The sequence below is a fragment of the Chiloscyllium plagiosum genome, chromosome 3 (assembly GCF_004010195.1).
Source record: "Chiloscyllium plagiosum isolate BGI_BamShark_2017 chromosome 3, ASM401019v2, whole genome shotgun sequence".
NCBI classification, from domain to species: domain Eukaryota; kingdom Metazoa; phylum Chordata; class Chondrichthyes; order Orectolobiformes; family Hemiscylliidae; genus Chiloscyllium; species Chiloscyllium plagiosum.
Genome location: NC_057712.1, coordinates 67989292 through 68009856, shown reverse-complemented (window position 1 = coordinate 68009856; position 20565 = coordinate 67989292). Strand labels below are relative to the sequence as shown.

The 20565-nt window shown below is 40.8% G+C and overlaps 1 protein-coding gene across 1 annotated transcript in view; it reads left to right on the top strand.

Annotated features, from left to right (window-relative positions):
• LOC122548648 (axonemal dynein light intermediate polypeptide 1-like) overlaps positions 1-20565 on the top strand; it is a 33076-nt gene that overhangs the window by 7663 nt on the left and 4848 nt on the right. The window contains exons 3-4 of the mRNA XM_043687483.1: positions 7939-8045; positions 16591-16760. Of these exons, the coding sequence (XP_043543418.1) occupies positions 7939-8045; positions 16591-16760 (277 nt within the window). The remainder of the gene's footprint in view (positions 1-7938; positions 8046-16590; positions 16761-20565) is intronic.

Below are 20565 nucleotides of genomic sequence, written 5' to 3'. Positions count from 1 at the left end.
AAATGCAGCACCTCACATTTACCTGAATTAAACTCCATCTGCCACTTCTCAGCCAGTTGGCCCATTTGGTCCAGATCCTGTTGTAATCTGAGGTAACCCTCTTCGCTGTCCAATACACCTCCAATTTTGGTGTAATCTGCAAATTTACTAACTATACCTCTTATGCTCGCATCCAAATCATTTATGGAAATGACAAAACGTAGAGGACACAGCACCAATCCTTGTGGCACTCCACTGGTCACAGGTCTCCAGTCTGAAAAACAACCCTCCACCACCACCCTCTGTCTTCTACCTTTGAACAGTTCTGTATCCAAATGGCTAGTTCTCCCTGTATTCCTTGAGATCTAACCTTACTAACCAGTCTCCCATGGGGAACCTTGTCGAACACCTTACTGAAGTCCATATAGGTCACGTCTACCGCTCTGCTCTCATCAATCCTCTTTGTTACTTCTTCAAAAAAACTCAAGCTCAGGGAATGTAGTACGAACAGCCAAGTTTCTGGTATTGAGACTGGCTCTAATGCAAAGATGGGTATGTCGGCTTCCAAGAGATCAATTGTGTTAGGGATTCTGTAGTCTGAGGTACAGACAGACGTTTCTATGGCCAGCAGAGAAAAAGCAGAATGGTGTGTTGTTTCCCTGGTGCTAGGATCAAGGATGTCTCAGAGAGAGTGCAGAATGTTCTCACGGGGGAGAGGGTCCAGCAAGAGGTCATTGTCCACATTGGAACCAGCGATATCGGAAGGGAAAAGGTTGAGATTCTGAAGGGAGATTACAGAGAGTTAGGCAGAAATTTAAAAAGGAGGTCCTCAAGGGTAGTAATATCTGGATTATTCCCAGTGCTCCAAGCTAGTGAGGGCAGGAATAGGAGGATAGAGCAGATGAATGCATGGCTGAGGAGCTGGTGTATGGGAGAAGGATTCACATTTTTGGATCATTGGAATCTCTTTTCGGTAGAAGTGACCTGTACAAGAAGGGAACTAATATACTGGCAGGGAAATTTGCTAGAACTGCTTGGGAGGATTTAAACTAGTAAGGTGCGGGGGTGGGGGGGGGGGGGGGGGGGGGGGGGGTGGGGTGGGACCCAAGGAGTTAGTGAGGAAAGAGATCAATCTGAGGTTAGGGAAAGATGTGTGAATACTCTCAGCCAGATCAAAATAATAAAGGAGGAAGTGTTGGATGCCTTGAAATATATTAAGATAGACAAGTCCCCAGGGCCAGATGGAATTTATCCCACGATACCATGGGAGGCAAGGGAGAAAATAGCTGGGGCTTTAACAAATACCTTTGCATCCTCTTTGGCCTTCAGGAGAGAACCCACAGGACTGGAGAATCGCCAATGTTGTTCCTTTGTTTAAGAAGGGAAATAGAGATAATCTAATAATTACAGGCCGGTGAGCCTGATGTTAGTGTTGGAGCAGCTGTTGGAGAAGATACTGAGAGACAGGATTTATTCACATTTGGAAATGAATGGACTTGTTAGTGATAGGCAGCATAGATTTATGTGGGGAAGGTCATGTCTCACCAATATGATTGAATTTTTTGAGAGGGTGACAAGAATAATTAATGAGGGAAGGGTCATGGATGTTATCTACATGGAACTTCGTAAGGCATTTCATAAAGTTCCTAATGGCAGGCTAGTATAGAGGATAGAATCTCATGGGATCCAGCTGGCTAGATGGATACTAAAACTGGCTTGGTCAGAGAAGGTCAGAAGTCACAAAACAGCAGTTTATAGTCCAACAGATCTATTTGATATCGTGAGCTTTCGTAACACTACACTTCATCAGGTGGAGTGAAGAGAAGCACACAGGCACATAATTTACAGGCAGAGAGATCAAAAGATCATAAAAATGGTGTGAGTAGAGTGTGGACAGGCTGAATAATAAGTCTCTGCAGAGACTTTAGTGTTCCGTAGGAATCAGTGCTGGGATCTTTTTTGTTTGTATATATAAATGGTCTAGATGAAATGTAGATGGTCTGATTAGTAAGTTTGTGGATGATACCCAAATTGGCAGAGTTGCAGATAGTGAAGAGGATTGTCAAAGGATACAGCAGGCTATAGAGAGATTTCAGATTTGGGCAGAGAAATGACAGATCAGGTTTAATCCACACAAATGATAAATGGATAACACGGTGGCTTGGTAGTTAGCACTGCTACCGATTGGGGTGGGGACCTGTGTTCAGCTCCAGTCTCAGGCTACTGTCTGTATGGAGTTTGCTCATTCTCCCCTTCTCTGTGTGGGTTTCCTCTAGGTGCTCCAGTTTCCTCCCACAATCCAAAGTGTGCTGGTGAGGTGCACTGACCATGCTAAATTGCCCATAGTGTCTAGGGATGTGCAGTCTAGGTGATGGGAAATGCAGGGTAACAGGGACAGGGTAGGGGTGTGGGTCTGGGTGGGATGGTCATTCAAAGGTTGGTATTACTTGATGGGCCAAATGGTGTGCTTCCATACTGTAGGGATTCTACGATTGTATTCCATTCTCTGATGTATTTATACATGGAAAGTCTTTGACACTGGTCCAGCTCCCTCAGAGCCAGCCCTCAGAATGAACATGATATCTGATACTCCTCTTTGTATCTGTCAGCCAGAGCTTTGATTGGACTGAATTAACAGCCCCAATCGGGGAACTCATATTGTATGATACCCACCTGGCTGACCTCCTAACAATCATGACACACAGCTAGAGATTCCACAAGTCAGTGGGATGTTGCATTTCTTCAATGAGCACATCCTTGAAGCCCTTCCTCTTCTCTTTTGATAACTGCATGATGTGATGAAGCCTCGCATAGAGAATGTGTTTTGGTAGACTTGCACCAATCATATGGATGATGTGGCCCAACCAATGCAGCTGACTGAGTGTATCCAGTGCCTCGGTAGTGAAGATGTTGGCCTGAGTGAAAGGACACTGATATTAGAGTTCCTTTCCTGTCATTAGATTTCCAGGATTTTGTGGAGGCATTGCTGATGCTTTTTTTCATGGGTTTTGAGGCATCTGCAGTACATTGTTCATGACTATGATGCACACATTCCAGAAGGGCAGGTAACACTGCTGCTTGTAGACCATGAGCTTGGTGCTGGATTTAAGATGTTTGTCATTAATCCTTGCGGCATACTGCTGATCACAGGCCTCTAGTCATGATTTAATACCTGCCATTGAGTACAAACTGTAAGGGAATGTGAATAGTAGGATTGAAATCTGCTACGTAGAGAATTTTGGACTGTAAGTTATGGATATCCAAAGGAATAGAGTCATAGAGATGGAAACAGGAAACAGACCCTTCGGTCCAACTCATCCATGCTGACCAGATATCCCAACCTAATCTAGGCCCACCTTCCTGCATCCGGCCCATATCCCTCCAAACCTTTCCTATTCTCATACCCAACCAGGTGCCTTTTAAATGTTGCAATTGTACCAGCCTCCACCACTTCAACTGGCAGCTCATTCCATACACGTACCACCCTCTGCGTGAAAATGTTGCTCCTTAGGTCTCTTTTATATCTTCTCCTCTCACCCTAAGCCTTCTTGTTCTGGACACCCCCACCCCAGGGACAAGACTTTGACTATTTATTCTATCCTCATGATTTTATAAACCTCTATAAAGTCACCCCTCAGCCTCAACACTACAGGGAAAACAACCCCAGCCTATTCAACTTCTCCCTATAGCTCAAATGCTCCAATCTCAGTAACATGTTTGTAGATTTTTCCTGAACCCTTTCAAGTTTTACAACATTCTTCTGATAGGAAGGAGACCAGAACTGCACGCAATATTCCAAAAGTGGCCTAACCAATGTCCTGTACAGCCGCAACATGACCTCCCAACTCCTGTACTCAATACTCTAACCAATAAAGGAAAGCATACCAAACGCCTTCTTCATTATTCTATCCACTTGCAACTTCACTTTCAAGGAGCTATGAACCTGCACTCTAAGGTCTTTTTGTTCAGCAACGCTCCCCAGGACCTTACCATTAAGTGTACAAGTCCTGCTAAGATTTGCTTTCCCAAAATGCAGCATCTCATTTTTATCTAAATTAAGCTCCATCTGCCACTCCTCAGCCCATGAGACCATCTGATCAAGATTCCATTGTAATTTAAGGTAATCTTCTTTGCTGTCCACTACATCTCGAATTTAGGTGCCATCTGCAAACTTACGTACTATACCTCTTATGCTCACATCCAAATCATTTATATAAAAGATGAAAAGTAGTGAACCCAGCACCAAATTCTTGTGGCACTCCACTGGTCACAAGCCTCTAGTCTGAAAAACAACCCTCCATCATCACCCTCTGTCTTCTACCTTTGAGCCAGTTCTGTATCCAAATGGCTAGTTCTCCCTGTATTCCATGAGATCTAACCTTGCTAATCAGTCTCCCATGGGGAACCTTGTCGAACACCTTACTGAAGTCCATATAGGTCACGTCTACCGCTCTGCTCTCATCAATCCTCTTTGTTACTTCTTCAAAAAAACTCAAGCTCATGAGACATGATTTCCCACACACAAAGCCATATTGACTATCCCTAATCAGTCCTTGCCTTTCCAAATACATGTACATCCTGACCCTCAGGATTCCCTCCAACAACTTGCCCACCACCGATGTCAGGCTCACTGGTCTATAGGTCCCTGGCTTGTCCTTACGATACTTGTTTTTTCTTAAAGAGAAACCTTCTTTTAGAAAAGAGATTTCTTGAAAGTCCTGTGTCTTGTGATAAATTTTTGTTTACTGCAGATCCCTTACTCGGGTTTATGATTGTCACATTACAGCTTTGCTTTGGAGATTGTGTCTATTTGGATTTTCTAGTTTTTGGCTAGCTTGGAGCAAGAATGAGCATCCCAATCCAACCCATCTATTTATGAGGGAACCTCTTGTGGTGGGTCCAGTGTAGTATCTGTTTTGAACCCTGATTGTCCTCCTGTGATGTGTCTGGAAGAATCCTTGATTCAATGGAGTGTTAAAGGGGCTTGGAACGCACTGGCTGCAACAGTAGCAGGCTCGCCAACATTAAGGGAATTTAAATGGTCATTGGATAGGCATATGGACAAGAATGGAATAGTGTAGGTTAGATGGGCTTCAGATTGGTTCCACAGGTTGGTGCAACATCAAGGGCCTTTATTGCACTGTAATGTTCTATGTCTAATATTTCCTAAGCAAAATGTGTTGGCAAAGTCCGCAGAGACATCTCCTTGCATTTGGCAATGTTTGTTCTTGTGCACCAGAATGGCAGACCAAGAGATGTCTGAACATTCTACACTTTATCCTTTATTTTTCACCCAGTGACTAAGATCTATTGGCCAAAAGTGTTTTTTAATCATTTTTCCTGAATGTTTGCAAACTAAATAGGTTGACCAATTTTGCATTTTCATTGAATATGTCTTCTTTATAATGAGTAATTTTATGTTTATCAAGAAAACATGGAAGATGGACCTTTTTCTTTTAAGTCAAATACAGAGGAGACATATGATTGGCCATTATTAAAAACCAGGTAAAACAATTACAGATAGTTCTCAAATAACGCCGCAATTGTGGTCCTCTGCGATGCTGTGTTATAGAAAATCATGCAATACAAATAATGGGCATATGGGAAAAACAGGGTTGGGACAAATCACCAAAAGTACCAGTAAAGATTGAAACAAAAATGGTAGTTAGCCTAACAGAATAGAGTGGTGCTGGAAAAGCACAGCAGGTCAGGCAGCATCCGAGGAGCAGGAAAATCAACGTTTCGGGCAAAAGCCCTTTGTCAGGAATAGATGAAGGGCTTTTGCCTGAAACGTCGATTTTCCTATTTATTGGATGCTGCCTGACGTGCTGTGCTTTTCCAGCACCACTCTAATCTAGACTCTGGTTTCCAGCATCTGCAGTCCTTGTTTTTACCTGACACAAATGATAGCACATTCTAAATAAAGTTTGACCTGTTGTAACTGTTGTATGGTACTGTTTAGTGCAATTCATCAGAAACTTCAACTGATTGCTCTCAATTGGTATCTATAGCTGTTGGCTGCACTATATTCTAGCCAGTCTTTTGATTCCATCCAAGGGTAACACTGCACAAGTCAGATCCCAGAATGAAACCTGCCTTGGTAGATCAAGGGCTGAATCTTAATTTCTTTCACTAAGTGTCAGTTTTGTCAAAGTTTTCAGAGGGTTTCACATTGTGGTGCTTGGGGATGTCTACTACCTAATTTACAAAACCCATCTGCTTTATTATCTACCCCACCCTTTGGTGCTCCTCCCACACATTCTAGCGCCATTGTACTATGTGCCATTTCTAAAACAACTCACCACTTCCTGGATATCCCAGAATTGATGAACATCTGTGGTGCAGCACCATCTGTAAAAAGACATTGCACACCCAGCCAAGAGCTGTCAGACCAGAGCTCCCCTGCATGGTTCCTGATATTCAACCTGGATGTGGGAGAAAATGGAAAATTGGTGCCTCTCTTTGTGGGCAGGGACATGGAGATGCTGCTGATGGGGATGGGGTGATGCAAAGGTAGGATGTCCTTTTCTCCCATGCCACCAGAGGACACCGATCTACTGGAACCACACCAACCTGGACCAGAGTTATCATCCAGGCCAGTGCAGTCTCAACCATCTGAAGGAATGCACAGAATGTAGGAAGAAGATCAATGACCTTCTCCACTCTCCCTGTGAAAGTGCCACCATCTTCTTGCTGATACCTCACTCATTCTATCTCTGTACTGTACCCACCATTTCTTGCAACATCTTCCCTACTCATCCTCACTAACATCTGACCCTGACTCACCCTGAATCTCTTCTGCACAGACTATTCAGCCCCTCAGGACATCTCCACACATGGACCAAAAGTAATAATATACCATCCCCCTCACCCACTATGAGCAGAATTTCCTGACTCTGACCATCTGAGCATTTGACTGACCGTGTCCAAGCCCCTGTATTGGTATTTTCTTTGCAGTTGGTTATCATAGTGATTAGTCACTGAAACATTCACAAGAATCTGCAGATATTAACATCTAAACATATCTTTAAACAAAAATAGGAAAATAAATCTCTTAATACAAACAACAAATCAAGTTTCAAACTACTCCTTAACATTGTCCTTTTACTGTTCATCAAATCCAGTGAAATTTCACTCTTATCTCAACTCTAAGTTTTTTACTTAAGAGATTACTCCCAGCTTCTTGTCCTCAGGCTGTAGAGACATTTTCACAATGCTTTTCCAAGTCCACCAGCATAAAAATTACACAATACCGTTCACAAAACATTTCATGAGAAAGTGCACAAGCCGAGTGATTATGTAATGCCAATTGGAGTCCCGTCCTCCGCGCACACGACTCCTGATACCAGGGATGAGAATCGCGTAACAGAGAACGGGAATTCGCCTTATTAAAAAAAGATCAGCAATTCAAAAATCATGTTACAGAAAAATCGTGTTTCATAAAAGTGTGTTATAGGAGAACTACCTGTACCTTTTAGTTGTGACCCGTGGGGCAGTGAGTGATGAGAAAAACAGTACAGTTCTTGTAACTCGATCATACACATGAAATAGGACGGGGTGGTCAGGCAGCACAATTCTCATCGGAAAAAGTGAGGACTGCAGATGCTGGAGATCAGAGTCGAAGAGTGTGGTGCTGGAAAAGCACAGCCGGTCAGGCAGCATCCACGGAGCAGCAGAATCAACGTTACGAGCATGAGCTCATGATCATTTTAAGGGGCTATCAATGTAACCACCAGAGATTTATACTCTAGTTTTCTGAATTTAAAGTGGACGTATTAATGAGCAGAATAGAAAGAGATTTTCTGGACCAGACTCTGGTTTATGAGACTGAAAGTGGGAAATCACGCAGGAAGAAACGTAATATATTAGCTTGAATGTTTATCAAAAATATAAAATAATCAATTTGAAGAATGACCTTTCTACTTGTTGATAATTTATTCAACTGTTTTGTTTACCCAGGACCATAAAATAAGCCCTAAAAAATGTACTCTTGGAGCAACTAAAGGATCAGAAGAACACAATAAACAGTCAATAGAATGCATTTTAAATGCAATATTACCTCCAAGGTAAGTGGATTTGAGGGCTTTTCTTCATTAAGTCTGTAAGTTAGCTCACTGAGCTTGAAGGTTTGTTTTCAGATGTTTCGTCACCATACTGGGTAACATCATCAGTGAGAGTCTCTGGCGAAGCCAGTATGGTGACGAAACATCTGAAATCAAATCTTCAAGCTCAGCGAGCTAACTTACAGACTTATCATCAACCTGAGCTACAAATCTTCTCAAAAATCTCTTTTCTTCATTTTTCAATCTCATATTTATGGTATTCTTGGGTGCAGTCAAACTATAAAATAAACAACTTGGACAATAACTTTTAATATTTGTAGTTGATCTCCATAGTATTGCAGATGAAAAATGTCTGAATAAAATGATTGTCCTATAACTGTGCAGCTATCTCTAGGTTAGCATTGTAAGGCAAGATTTAGGTAGGACTTGTCAGAATCATTCTTTATTTCATACAAATTATTTTCTGTATAATTTAAGAATAATGAGTATGTTATACTTTGTCTTAATGACAACAGAATAGCTTCGTTATTCCCTCCTACACTACAAGGATATGTTCCTTCTTCTTGTAGTTTCCTGTCTTTTATGTAGCCCACCTTCTGCTGTCCAACTCTTGCACAACATCCTTTAAAACAAAACAAACTCCAGTATCAGCTCTTAGTCAAACTAACTCTTATCCTTCCAGTAGATTCTACTTGTTTAACTTAACAGTAAATTTTTAAAAATGAGCAGGTGATCTCTTTGAAAAACTTAAACTTCTTAGAAGGATTGACAAGGACAATACGAGGAAGATATTTCCCCTGGCTGCAGATGCTACAACTAGGAGTCATTTCCCAGTATAACAGACTAGCTGTATTGAATGTAGATGAAGTGAATCCTTGACACACTGTACCCTAGGGGCTTTGAATGATGGGTTCAGCATACTCAAGACAGAGTTTGTTAGATTTTGGATGCTAAGGGAATTAAGGGATATGTAGGTTAGGCAGTGAAGCAGAGTAAAGGTAGAGGTATGATCTTAATGATTGGAGAGGCAGGCTCTAGGGTCGTATGACCTCTTGCTTCTATTCTACTTATGATCTTGTGCCATTATCTGTCCTTAACTCTGTTTAATACTGCTTCAACTCTGCATACAAAGGAGTCGGTCTCTCACTCAACATCAGTGAGAACAATTCTCCACCAGCCCTCTCCTGGACATGCATCTACATCTCTGGCATTTTGTTGATGGAGAGGCTTTGGATCTCATTGAAGAAAATGCCTACCATTATAATGGTGACCTTTGAGAAAGATAGCTGAAGTTGAGAATCAACTATGCAAGTCAAGCCTTTCAAACCAATGTTTGTGCAACAGAGATCCTCATAAGTATACAAAGTCTACCATGTTGTTTTATCACATACACACACTCTTACATACTCACACACTCAAGCAGATCCTCTCTCATGCACACATATATACCCTCTCCCCACACTCACACTCATGCACACACCCTCTCACAGGCTTATACTCCATCACACTCACACATACACTTTACCAAGCTTGCACACACGCAAATACACACTCTCTCACGTGTACTCACACTCACACGCATTCACTCTCTCTGTCTCATGCATACGCACACACATATAAGTCTATGGGGTGAATTTGTATTTGCAGAATTATATTTGCAGATACATTCTACTTTGCTCAAAAAATGCACAATCCACAGGCAGTCAATGCAGGCAGTCAATCCATGTAATATTTTGTAAATTCCACTTTGGAAATAGAACCAGTCTGACTCAAGACTGGGATACAGAGAGACTCTAACCTCCCACCTTTAATGCATTGTTTGAGCTGAGATGTCACCTTTTTTTATAAAACCTTGTTATCTCAAGAATGTGACTTAAAAGAAGTTCTGGGATTTACATATTAATGAACCGAAACTTGAAACACACTCTAAAAGATGAAAGACTTAACAACAATCTAGGTTTGTTCAATCTATCATTTCAGTTGCATGACACTGTAATTTTTTGCTATAAATCCTGTGCCTTAGGGTCCTGTTCCACAACTACCTGATGAAGAGCAACGCTCCGAAAGTTAGTGCTTCTAAATAAACCTGTTGAACTATGATGTTGTGTGATTTTTAACTTTGTCCACCCCAGTCCAACATTGGCTCATCCACATCATGGTTTCCAAAGGCTGTCCAACATCCAACAACAAGGCACAAGCCAGGAGTGTGATGAAATACTCTCTTTTCATGGATGAATGCAACTCTAGCAATACTCAAGAAACTTGACTCCATTTGCTTGACTGGCACCACATCCACAAACATTCACTTCCTCCACTAATAATACTCAGCAATACTCTCTACTATCTACAAGATACACTGCAGAAATTCACCAGAACTCCTTGGCTAGCACTTCCAAACCTACAACCACTGCCATGTACAAGGACAAAGGAAGCAGTTATATGGGAACAACAGCATTTGCAGGTTCCCCTCCGAGCCATTCACCATCCTAACTTGAAAATATATTGCTGTTCCTTCAGTATTGCTGGACAAAAGTCCTGGAACTCTCTCCTTAATGGCATTGTGGTCTATCTATAGCACATGGACTGCAGCAAATCAAGAAGGTAGCTCACCACCTTCTCAAGGGCAACTAGAGATGGCCCAGACGGTGACACCCATGTCCCATGAGTGAATGAATAAAATATAACAGGGCTTCATCTCATAAGCCAAAACATAGACAAAACTTTTAGCATAATGGTTTAGTAACTATCATACTAATAGGAAGAATTCATTGTTAGTAATATCAGATGATTTAAAATTACATGTACATAGAACATAGGGGAAGAAGATTCTCATGGAGTCTCAGTAACTACTGTAAACAGTCAATACATGTTCATGAGTGTTCACTCGCATGGTTTCCAGTCCTCATTCCTAAAGGCACCCATAACCCAGTCATTATATTAATACAAGAGAAGTGTCAAAAATAGAAAGAGAACAAGCAGAACTCTAGCTCAAGAACCTCCCATCCTCTCTGCCAAAGACATGTGCCTCTAGGATTGGCCTGGCTGAGTACTCTTAAAACATCTCAGATGCCTCTCAAGTTTTAAGTGACTGACAGCTATGATGGTAATGTTTGGAGCCTATTTTTTTCCCATTAAGTTTATCTTGTTCATTAGGAGCTGAAAATGTGTTGCTGGAAAAGCGCAGCAGGTCAGGCAGCATCCAGGGAACAGGAGAATCGACGTTTCGGGCATAAGCCCTTCTTCAGGAATCATTCCTGAAGAAGGGCTTATGCCCGAAACGTCGATTCTCCTGTTCCCTGGATGCTGCCTGACCTGCTGCGCTTTTCCAGCAACACATTTTCAGCTCTGATCTCCAGCATCTGCAGACCTCACTTTCTCCTTGTTCATTAGGAGCATCATTAAAATATTATATCAACGGCTGCCCACGGCAGCATCATCCCTGATCTAAACAAATAAATCAGAAAGGGATGAGGCCTTTGCTTCATATTTTGGCTCATTTTTCAAGGAGGTAAGTGGAATTGACTGGTGTAAATGGAATCGGCTTTGACTATGACTCTACATTCACTTCCTCTCCATAAGCAGTTCTCATCTGGATTTGTTTTTCAATTTCTTTTTGGAGAGATTGGAGAAATACAAGAGGATTACTGGAAAAGACAATATCCAGAGTGATTGCAAGCAGCTTCTGTTGTTCATATGCTTTGGTATAATTATATTTTGTGCAGTATGAACACTGACCTGAACATAAGACTGTTCATGGGAGTGACCAGTGTGACTGTGCCTGAAAGGATGACCATTCATTCAGCTTGATAGTAAATAGTTTGTGGGCGGCACGGTGGCACAGTGGTTAGCACTGCTGCCTCACAGCGCCAGAGACCCGGGTTCAATTCCCACCTCAGGCGACTGACTGTATGGAGTTTGCACGTTCTCCCCGTGTCTGCGTGGGTTTCCTCCGGGTGCTCCGGTTTCCTCCCACAGTCCAAAGATGTACAGGTCAGGTGAATTGGCCATGCTAAATTGCCCGTAGTGTTAGGTAAAGGGGTAAATGTAGGGTTATGGGTGGGTTGCGCTTCGGCAGGGCGGTGTGGACTTGTTGGGCCGAAGGGCCTGTTTCCACACTGTAAGTAATCTAATGTAATCTAGTTCAGTTTTTACCCAGTCTGGCCACTTTCCAGTAAAAGATAGCCTTATGTTTGATATTTGATGCCTTAATACACTCACTACAGTGAAGAACATGCAGGGTTGTTTTGCTCATTCCTTTCCCACTTGCAGCAGCCTCAAACCGATTGAACATTGGAAACAGTTTTCATATTTTCAGTCACATCCTGACTCCCGTTCCTTCTGATTTATGTGGAATTGGGCCTTGCCTAGCACTTATGTGATTTAAGTACTACATATCACTTAACCCAAGACTCAGTGTTCAGATCTTCTTGTATGTAGACCTGAACTGCTTCATTATCTAAGGTGGCATGAATGGTGCTGCACATTGCTCAGTCATCAGGGAACATCCCCACTTTTGACCTTTATGATGGAGGGGAGGACATTTGAGGCAGCTGAAGATGGGCCTAGGATACTACAGTGAGGAACTGTTGCAAAGATGTTTGGAGCTGAGATGACTGACCTCCAATAAACATTGCCATCTTTTTGCCAGGTATGACCCAAAATTGGAGAGGTTTTCAGGATCCCCATTGACTCTAGTTTCGCTAGTGCTCCTTGATAACGTGCTTGGTTAATTTTTTTCCCAAGGAAGACAGAATGGACAAAGTGAGCCTCTATTCTTTTCATTTTAAAGAATGAGGCAATCACATCAAAAATTACAAAATACTGAAAGGGATAGAGATGGCGATTCAGTAAGTTGTTTCCCCTGGTTAAGGGAGTCTGAAACCAGAATTAAAATTGTGTACAGGCTCAGTCCTTGAGTGTGTTTAAAGTAGAGACAAATAGATTTCTGCATACCAGTGTCATATAAGGCTACGAGAATGAGTAGGTAAAAGGCATTGAAGTGTTTGATCAGCCATGATCGTATTGAATGGATGGACAGGTTTGATGGGCTGAATGGCCAACTCCTGTTCCTATATTCCTATGTTCCAATACTGTCTTGATGTCAAGAGCAGTCACTCTCATCTTACCTCCGGAGTTCAGTTGTTTTGATCACATTTGGAGGCCAAGGAGCTGAGTCGCCCTGATGGAATCCAAACTGAGCCTCAGACTGCAGTATACTCCTTTGCAAATGCAGCTGGATAGCACTGTTAATTACCCTTTCTATCACTTTGATTGAGAGTTGACCATTTGGCCGGATTTGATTTGTCCTGCTTTTCAAGTATAGGACATATCTAGGCAATTTTTCACATTGTTGGGTAGATGCCAGTATTTGTACTGGAACAACTTGTGTCAGAGTAGTGGCATTTCATGTCTAGATGCAAGATTCCTGAATCAATTACTCTATGCATTTCCAGGAAGGAAGTCCCTCCCACCCCTCCTCAATAACAATAACTAAGTACATTGAGCCTTCCTACTGGGACTTCCTTCTTCATTAGGAGAATGTGGGGAAATGGTGGGTTTTCTTGACACATTATTTTAAAGCAATAAGTCTCAGGCATCAGGTAACTAGGGATCTCCTGGAGTGATAATGTTAATTTGTTCTTATTGTAATGGTTTTACAATCCAACAGCAAACTTTGAAAGACATTAGCTTGCTTTTAGTTTATTTAGAAGATGGAAGAAATGAATTTTCCTAGAGGATGGACCATCAATTTGGAACATTTTAGTTTTCAGCTCACAGATGACCTGGGGTCAGATGTGAGAACAGTTTCTCCTGGAGAAAGGAATTAGTTCAGAACAGTTAGGAAATAGATTACCTCAGTATAAGGGTTTAGTTTGAAAAATCTTTACTAGAAGTGGGCGGCACTGTGGCACAAGTGGGCGGCACGGTGGCACAGTGGTTAGCACTGCTGCCTCACAGTGCCAGAGACCCGGGTTCAATTCCCGACTCAGGCGACTGACTGTGTGGAGTTTGCACATTCTCCCCGTGTCTGCGTAGGTTTCCTCCGGGTGCTCCGGTTTCCTCCCACGGTCCAAAGATGTGCAGGTCAGGTGAATTGGCCATGCTAAATTGCCCGTAGTGTTAGGTAAAGGGGTAAATGTAGGGGAATGGGTGGGTTGCGCTTCGGTGGGTCGGTGTGGACTTGTTGGGCTGAAGGGCCTGTTTCCACACTGTAAGTAATCTAATGTAATCTAATCTAAAGTGTTTGGTTAGAAACCTGAAGGGGTTATTTGAAGCAAAGAAAATGTAAGTTCTATTGTGTATCAAGGAAAGGGTAATAAAATTCTTGACACAAGGAATTAAAATAAACAATAAAGTTGAGCACAAAGATGTGATAGAGAAGGGTACTCTTTCTATTATTTTAGTACTGTAAAGTAATGGCATTCATATTAGGTGCATTGGTATTAGATTTGGTTGAATTTTATTTTTACTGTGCATTTTGAAATCTTTTAAATTGTGTGAAATGTAAATTGCTTGTTTTGTTCTAGTTTACTTTTTCTCTTGTGTAATTAATTATAACTTTTTGTTAAAACTAAAGCTGCAAGATTGTGTTCACATGTTTCAGTGAAAAACCACAATATTAAATAAAAAAAAAGATCTGTTAAGCCAAGTTTTAGTCTGGAATCTGACTTGTCCAGTGATAACATTGACTGGGTCATAACATCTGACAATACGGTGCTGAATTTCAATTCAAGCCCTTCCATGTTCAGAAAAGGCTGGGATTCCATTATCATGGCTGACTCTTCTCTCTGAAAAGGCCTAACAAGCCACTCAGTTTAAGGGCAATTAGGGATCAGCAACAAATACTGGCTTTGCCAGCAAAGCCCATACCCAATGAAAGAATTAAAAAGGCAAAAGGTCTGTCTGCACAGTTAGCTGTTTGCTCAGGATAATTTTATGTTTGTTTCATAACTCCTCGAAGCAATCACAAACAAAAGCTATTGGGCATTAGAATCACGTGCTTGATGTCACCAGAATCCCAATAGATGATATTTGGGTGGCAAAAGGAAAGGATTCAATGTTTTGAAATATCACAGGAATGATTAAATCTGCATCAGTTTCCAAGATATGCACTAAAAATGGTGTTAAAAACTATGCATGAAGAAAACGACCATATAAATCTTAATTTAGTAGAAAACTGTTTCAAAGCAATTGAACACTAAGTCTTTCAATAATCATTTTTTCTGGGATGGTTTGAAATACAAATGAACGATCCTTGAATTCTATTGGCCTGCTTGATACCAAGGATTTTCATGGATGGAAATACTTTAAAAATGGAACAAATACTCACAGGAACCACCTGACCCACACAGGGGTTGATCAGGTTTCATGAAACCAACATGATTAAGATCAAAGATAGTCTGAGCTGAAATTAACATTTCTCCAAAGGCAATGAACCACACCAATCAGGCCTACAATGGAAGAGTGAAAAAGTCTATGTTTCCCATTATGAGAACCTTCTTCATTATGATGATCTTCATTTATTGGGAATGAAACATCTGCTGTAGTTACCAGCCGCAACAATAACCTCCACAAGTACTAAATGTACAAATAGCTTCCATTTCAAGGACATTCTTGGTAAATCAAAGGATGGAATGTTGAAATAAACATGGACTGAGAAAGCTGATTCCTTCACTACCAAGAAGAAAGGTGCCAGGTTAACAACACTGGCTGAAAAATAAGCACTAGGGAATGGAGGATTTAAAACAAAACTGCAATATTCATGATTGCTAACTGCATCCAAGAATCCAAATAATCCACCATGGTCACAGGTTAAAATCTTGAGCCTTAAGGATTCCGAAAGAACTTAAAACTGTGTGTTATTTTGTCTTTATTTGTACTGGACATTGTATGATAGCCCAAGCGTCTGCATGAAAATTGTATACTTGATGCATACAGCAGAAATAGTTAGCAACATTTTAATTGAAATGAGTTATAGCCTTCTGCTAAAACATTTGTAGTGATCGGCTGAGATGGCTGAAGAAATGGAACCTGGTTTACCCTTTCTCATCTGGTTGTAATAAATGAGCTTGAAACGTTGACTCCTTGGAGCCTTTCTCAACTGCTTCAATGGGAAAATGCTGTGGCATGTTGTTCCAATAATTTCTATTTAATTCAATATGTTCTTTCTTTCCCTGGTTCCAAAAACTTCAGTATTTTCTATACTGAAGGCATTAAATGCTACTGATGCAAAGTTACACTTTTTAAAACTTAAGCTGCTGAAGAACCATATTCTATGGTGCAAAGAATAGTTTGTGCCATGAGAACAATTGCCTTATTGCATTGCCTTCCAAAGGTGGCTGATATTTAGTGTTCCATTGTGAAAGTTACTGGAGAAATGCTAATGTTGGTTCAAAGGCTAGAAAGGTTTCAATATTATAAAACTGTCTACATCTTTAGGGTATGTACAGGGATATTTTCAGACAATCAATAGAATACATTGCAGGGAAAACATTATAGTGAGGGCAACATGGGATAGTTATAGTTTTCTTGTTTCTTCTTTATTCAGACAATGGATGGAGGATGGGAATATGTGGATTCAATATATATCTACCGCCCCAGCCACACGAACAGACGTGATAAATTTGCAGGATCAATTGGATCGGAAACTGCAACAAAGGCAAGCTCGGATGACAGGAATTTGCCCTGTTCGTCGGGAATTATATGGACAATGTCTTGGTGAGTGATGCATCTATTCAAACATTATAGGAGGTGTGTTCCCATTTTCAGTATTAAGTTGAATGAGATTCATGGCTTCCATTCCATTAAGACGTATCGTGATTTTTCTCATACTATCTTCTGCTTATCTTCTTACTAATTATGGAACTGGACTTTCAGGGACCTTCATCGTGAAATTGTGCTGCTCTGGTGACACCTTCCATTGTCCATGCTACTGGTGCATATTTAAAGCCCAGCTGTACAGCACTTCACTTTAGATGTTGCAAGCCAGGAACTACCCTTCACACTGTGGTGTTAGAATGATATGTCCTTTTTAAATGATGTAATTGAAAGTTCCGTACACCTATAGGTACTTCAGGGTTTTGATCTGTTGCAATGTCACTACTCACCCTGGTCATAAACATCGCCTACATGTTTGCTTTCTCAGGGAGGTGTGTTGAAGCTGTTAATTTTATCTACAGTGGCAGCCTTTGATGCAGGTTGTCTGTGACATTCTTTTATAAGAATGAGGTGGACGTGTTAGTGACAGTCTTAAGTTGTTTAAAAAGTGAATACCAACGATTTTACCATGGCATGCATAATGTTTAAAATGAGATGTGGAGTACTGATGGTTGTAACAGTGGTAGTTGTGAATCTGATGGGAAGGGAATTCACTAATTTGTGGTGCACTGATATAAGAAAGTAAAAAGAATCGGGGAGGGGCGTGTGTGAATAGTAATTGTGAAGGTGAGTAAGGTGTGAACTGAACAAATGAAAGCAGTTATTTTGACAATTTCAATGATGTCAGTGAACATTTTGCAGTATTGAAACCATGCGCTCAAATCCAAGTTTTTGGCATTGACCTCATACGACTAAGGGAAAGGAGCAGAAGTAAGCCATTTGGCCTTTTGAATTTGCTCTGCTATTCAATGAAATCATGGTTGATCTGATAATCCTCAACCCCACTTTCCCATAATCTTTGATTCCTTTATTGATTTAAAAATGTCCACCTGAGCCTTGAATATTGTTAGCAACCCACCTTTAGAATTCTCTGCAGTAAAAAAAAAGTTCCAAAGATTTAGTACCCTCTGAGGGTGAAAAAAAAGTCGTCCTCATCTCTATCTTAAATGGCTGCGCCCTTACTCTGTGATTATGTCCTCTGGTCCTCGACTTGCCCACAAGGGAAAATGGCCTTTCTGCATCTACCCTGTCAAGTTTCCGAAGAGTCTTGTATGCCTGAACAAAGTCTTCTCCTTCTTCTAAACTCCAAAGAGTACAGGCCCAACTTATTCAACCTCACCCATAAAAACCTTTGGTACCTGGGATCAATCTAGTGAAACTTCTCTCGATTGCCTTCAATGCCATTATGTCTTTTCTTAGATAAATGTCCCAAAATTCTTCACAATATTTGAGGTGTGGTCTAACTGGTGCCTTACATAGCTTTAGCAAGACCTCCCTATTTTGGTACCCCATTCCTTTGAAATAAAGGCTAACATTCGTTCGCCTTTCCTTTTACTAGCTAGTATTTTGTAAGTTAACACATGATGGTGCCCAGATCCCTCTGCTTCGGCATTCTGCCAGTTTTATCGACTCAATTAACCTGCCTATATTCTTCTGCAGAATCTTTGGGTTATTTGAGAGGACTTGAATATAAAAGCAGGGATGTACTTCTGAGACTGTATAAAGCTCTGGTTGGGCCACATTTGGAGTTTTGGGTCCCATATCTCAGGAAGGATGTACTGGCCTTGGAGCATGTTCAGAGGAGGTTCACAAGAAGATCTCAGGAATGAAAAGCTTAATATATGAGGACTCTATACTCGATGGAATTTAGAGGGATGAAAACTTACAGAAAACTGAATGGCCTGGACAGAGTGGATATGGGGAAGATGTTTCCATTGGTAAGGGAGACTAGGACCCGAGGCACAGCCTTACAGCAAAGGGAAGACCTTTTAGAACGGAGATAAGGAGAAACTTCTTCAGCCAGCAAGTGATGAATCGGTGGAATTCACTGCCACAGGAGGCTGCGGAGGCAAGGTCATTGTGTTTATTTAAGATTGAGATAGATAGGTTCTTGATTAGCAAGGGGATCCAGGATTACAGGAAAAAGGCGAGAAATAGGGTGGAGAATGGAGGAGCAGACTGGTTGGGCTGAATGATCTAATTTCTGCTCCTTTGTTTTATGGTCTTATGGTTATTTTTATCGCTTGCTTTCCCACCTATTTTTGTGTCATCTGCAAAATTGTAAAAATACATTCACTAACTTCATCTGAGTCATGAATATATATTGCAAATAATTTTGGAGCCAGCACCAATCACTGTAGCACACTAGTGGTTACAGGTTAACATCTGTGCCCTCCCATGAAAGTGCCCTCCCATGTTCCAAGTCTCCGTCTTCTATTAGCTATCCAAGTCTGTATCCATGCTAATTCATTACTACCAGTATCAAAAGCTTTTATTTTATTAAGTAGCTTAAGTGTGGTACCTTGACCACTTTGCACTTACCAATGAAGGTGTTTTCTCATGAGTTTCCTGCATTCTGGAGAATTGAACTGTCCTTTTGTCCACTGACTGGATATATCAAGAACTTCTGAACTTCCACTTCTTCCACGGACTTCCTGAAATCCGATTTATTTCTTTCAGAAGTTTAATGTGATGATTGCAACCAGAGTGCAAGTTCTCTTCAAGGAGTGTTGAGTGCCTTTAACTTGATCAGATTCACTACATTACCAGTTTTGCCAAATTTGTAATCAGTGCATAATCTGAATTATACTAGCTGCATATGTGACTCATGATAATGAACTAGCAACAACACATTCATCCAATCTCAACATAGACACTCAAACTTCACTGCATTTAAAATAAATCATTAATTTAAAAGGAACCTGAAGAACTCTAACCTGGAAAGATAAGGACCAGGTGCTGAAAAGTGGAAGCAGAATGGCTGCTCATTTATTTAGTTATCGCAAACATGATGTTTTGAAGGCCTCTGACTGTGATGTAAGTTTTCTATGGTTAACCATATCAGAGACCCAGGAGATTCCATGCAGGAATACTTGAAAACTCAAAGCTTCTTCCCTATAATAAGTTAACTTCTATTATTACCTAAAAAAAATCTATATAATATTTGTTGGCCCTCAAGTATATTTCAGCAGAATCCCATAATAACAAATTCACAACATCATCGATTGATTTTTACAGTCCATGTTTGGAATTTTATCACATGACAAACGGGTTAAATGGCAGGCTGGAAAGCCATATATGACTCTGCCCTGGTTATTTGCAAGACTGATAATCATATTTTAGGGTAACTAAAAACCATTGGGGTTGCCATCCCTTCAAAGACAACCACCGACCCATTAGGATCACCACTCGCCTGCTTTTCCTCAGTATTTTACTAACCCTCAAAATGTGATTTTGAACTTAGAATGACTGTTTGGAAGATTCCAACTATGTACCTTGGTACATGTTTTGTGAGAAAGTAGATTCTAGCAAGTATTATATTTATAGAAATGCCTTTTTTTTATTTTTGCAATAATCAAAGTTATTCCTTCCACAATATGACAGAAGATGCTGCAATTTCAAACCAGTATTTCTCTTAAACTTTTGCACACTCTTGTAAGTTAGTCTCATAATCAAGAACTGTGGTGTTCTGAGTTTAGCCAGTCTTAATGTCTTAATGTAAATACCTTAAGAGAGCATTTCCCCTTTTAATTTTTGCCCATTTCCTCACCTTTTCTGAAAGGCCTATTTATGCAGTACTCTTCTGGAACCATACACCACCATATTGTTATGCTTCATGTTGTATTTTCTTTCCTTATTTCAAAAT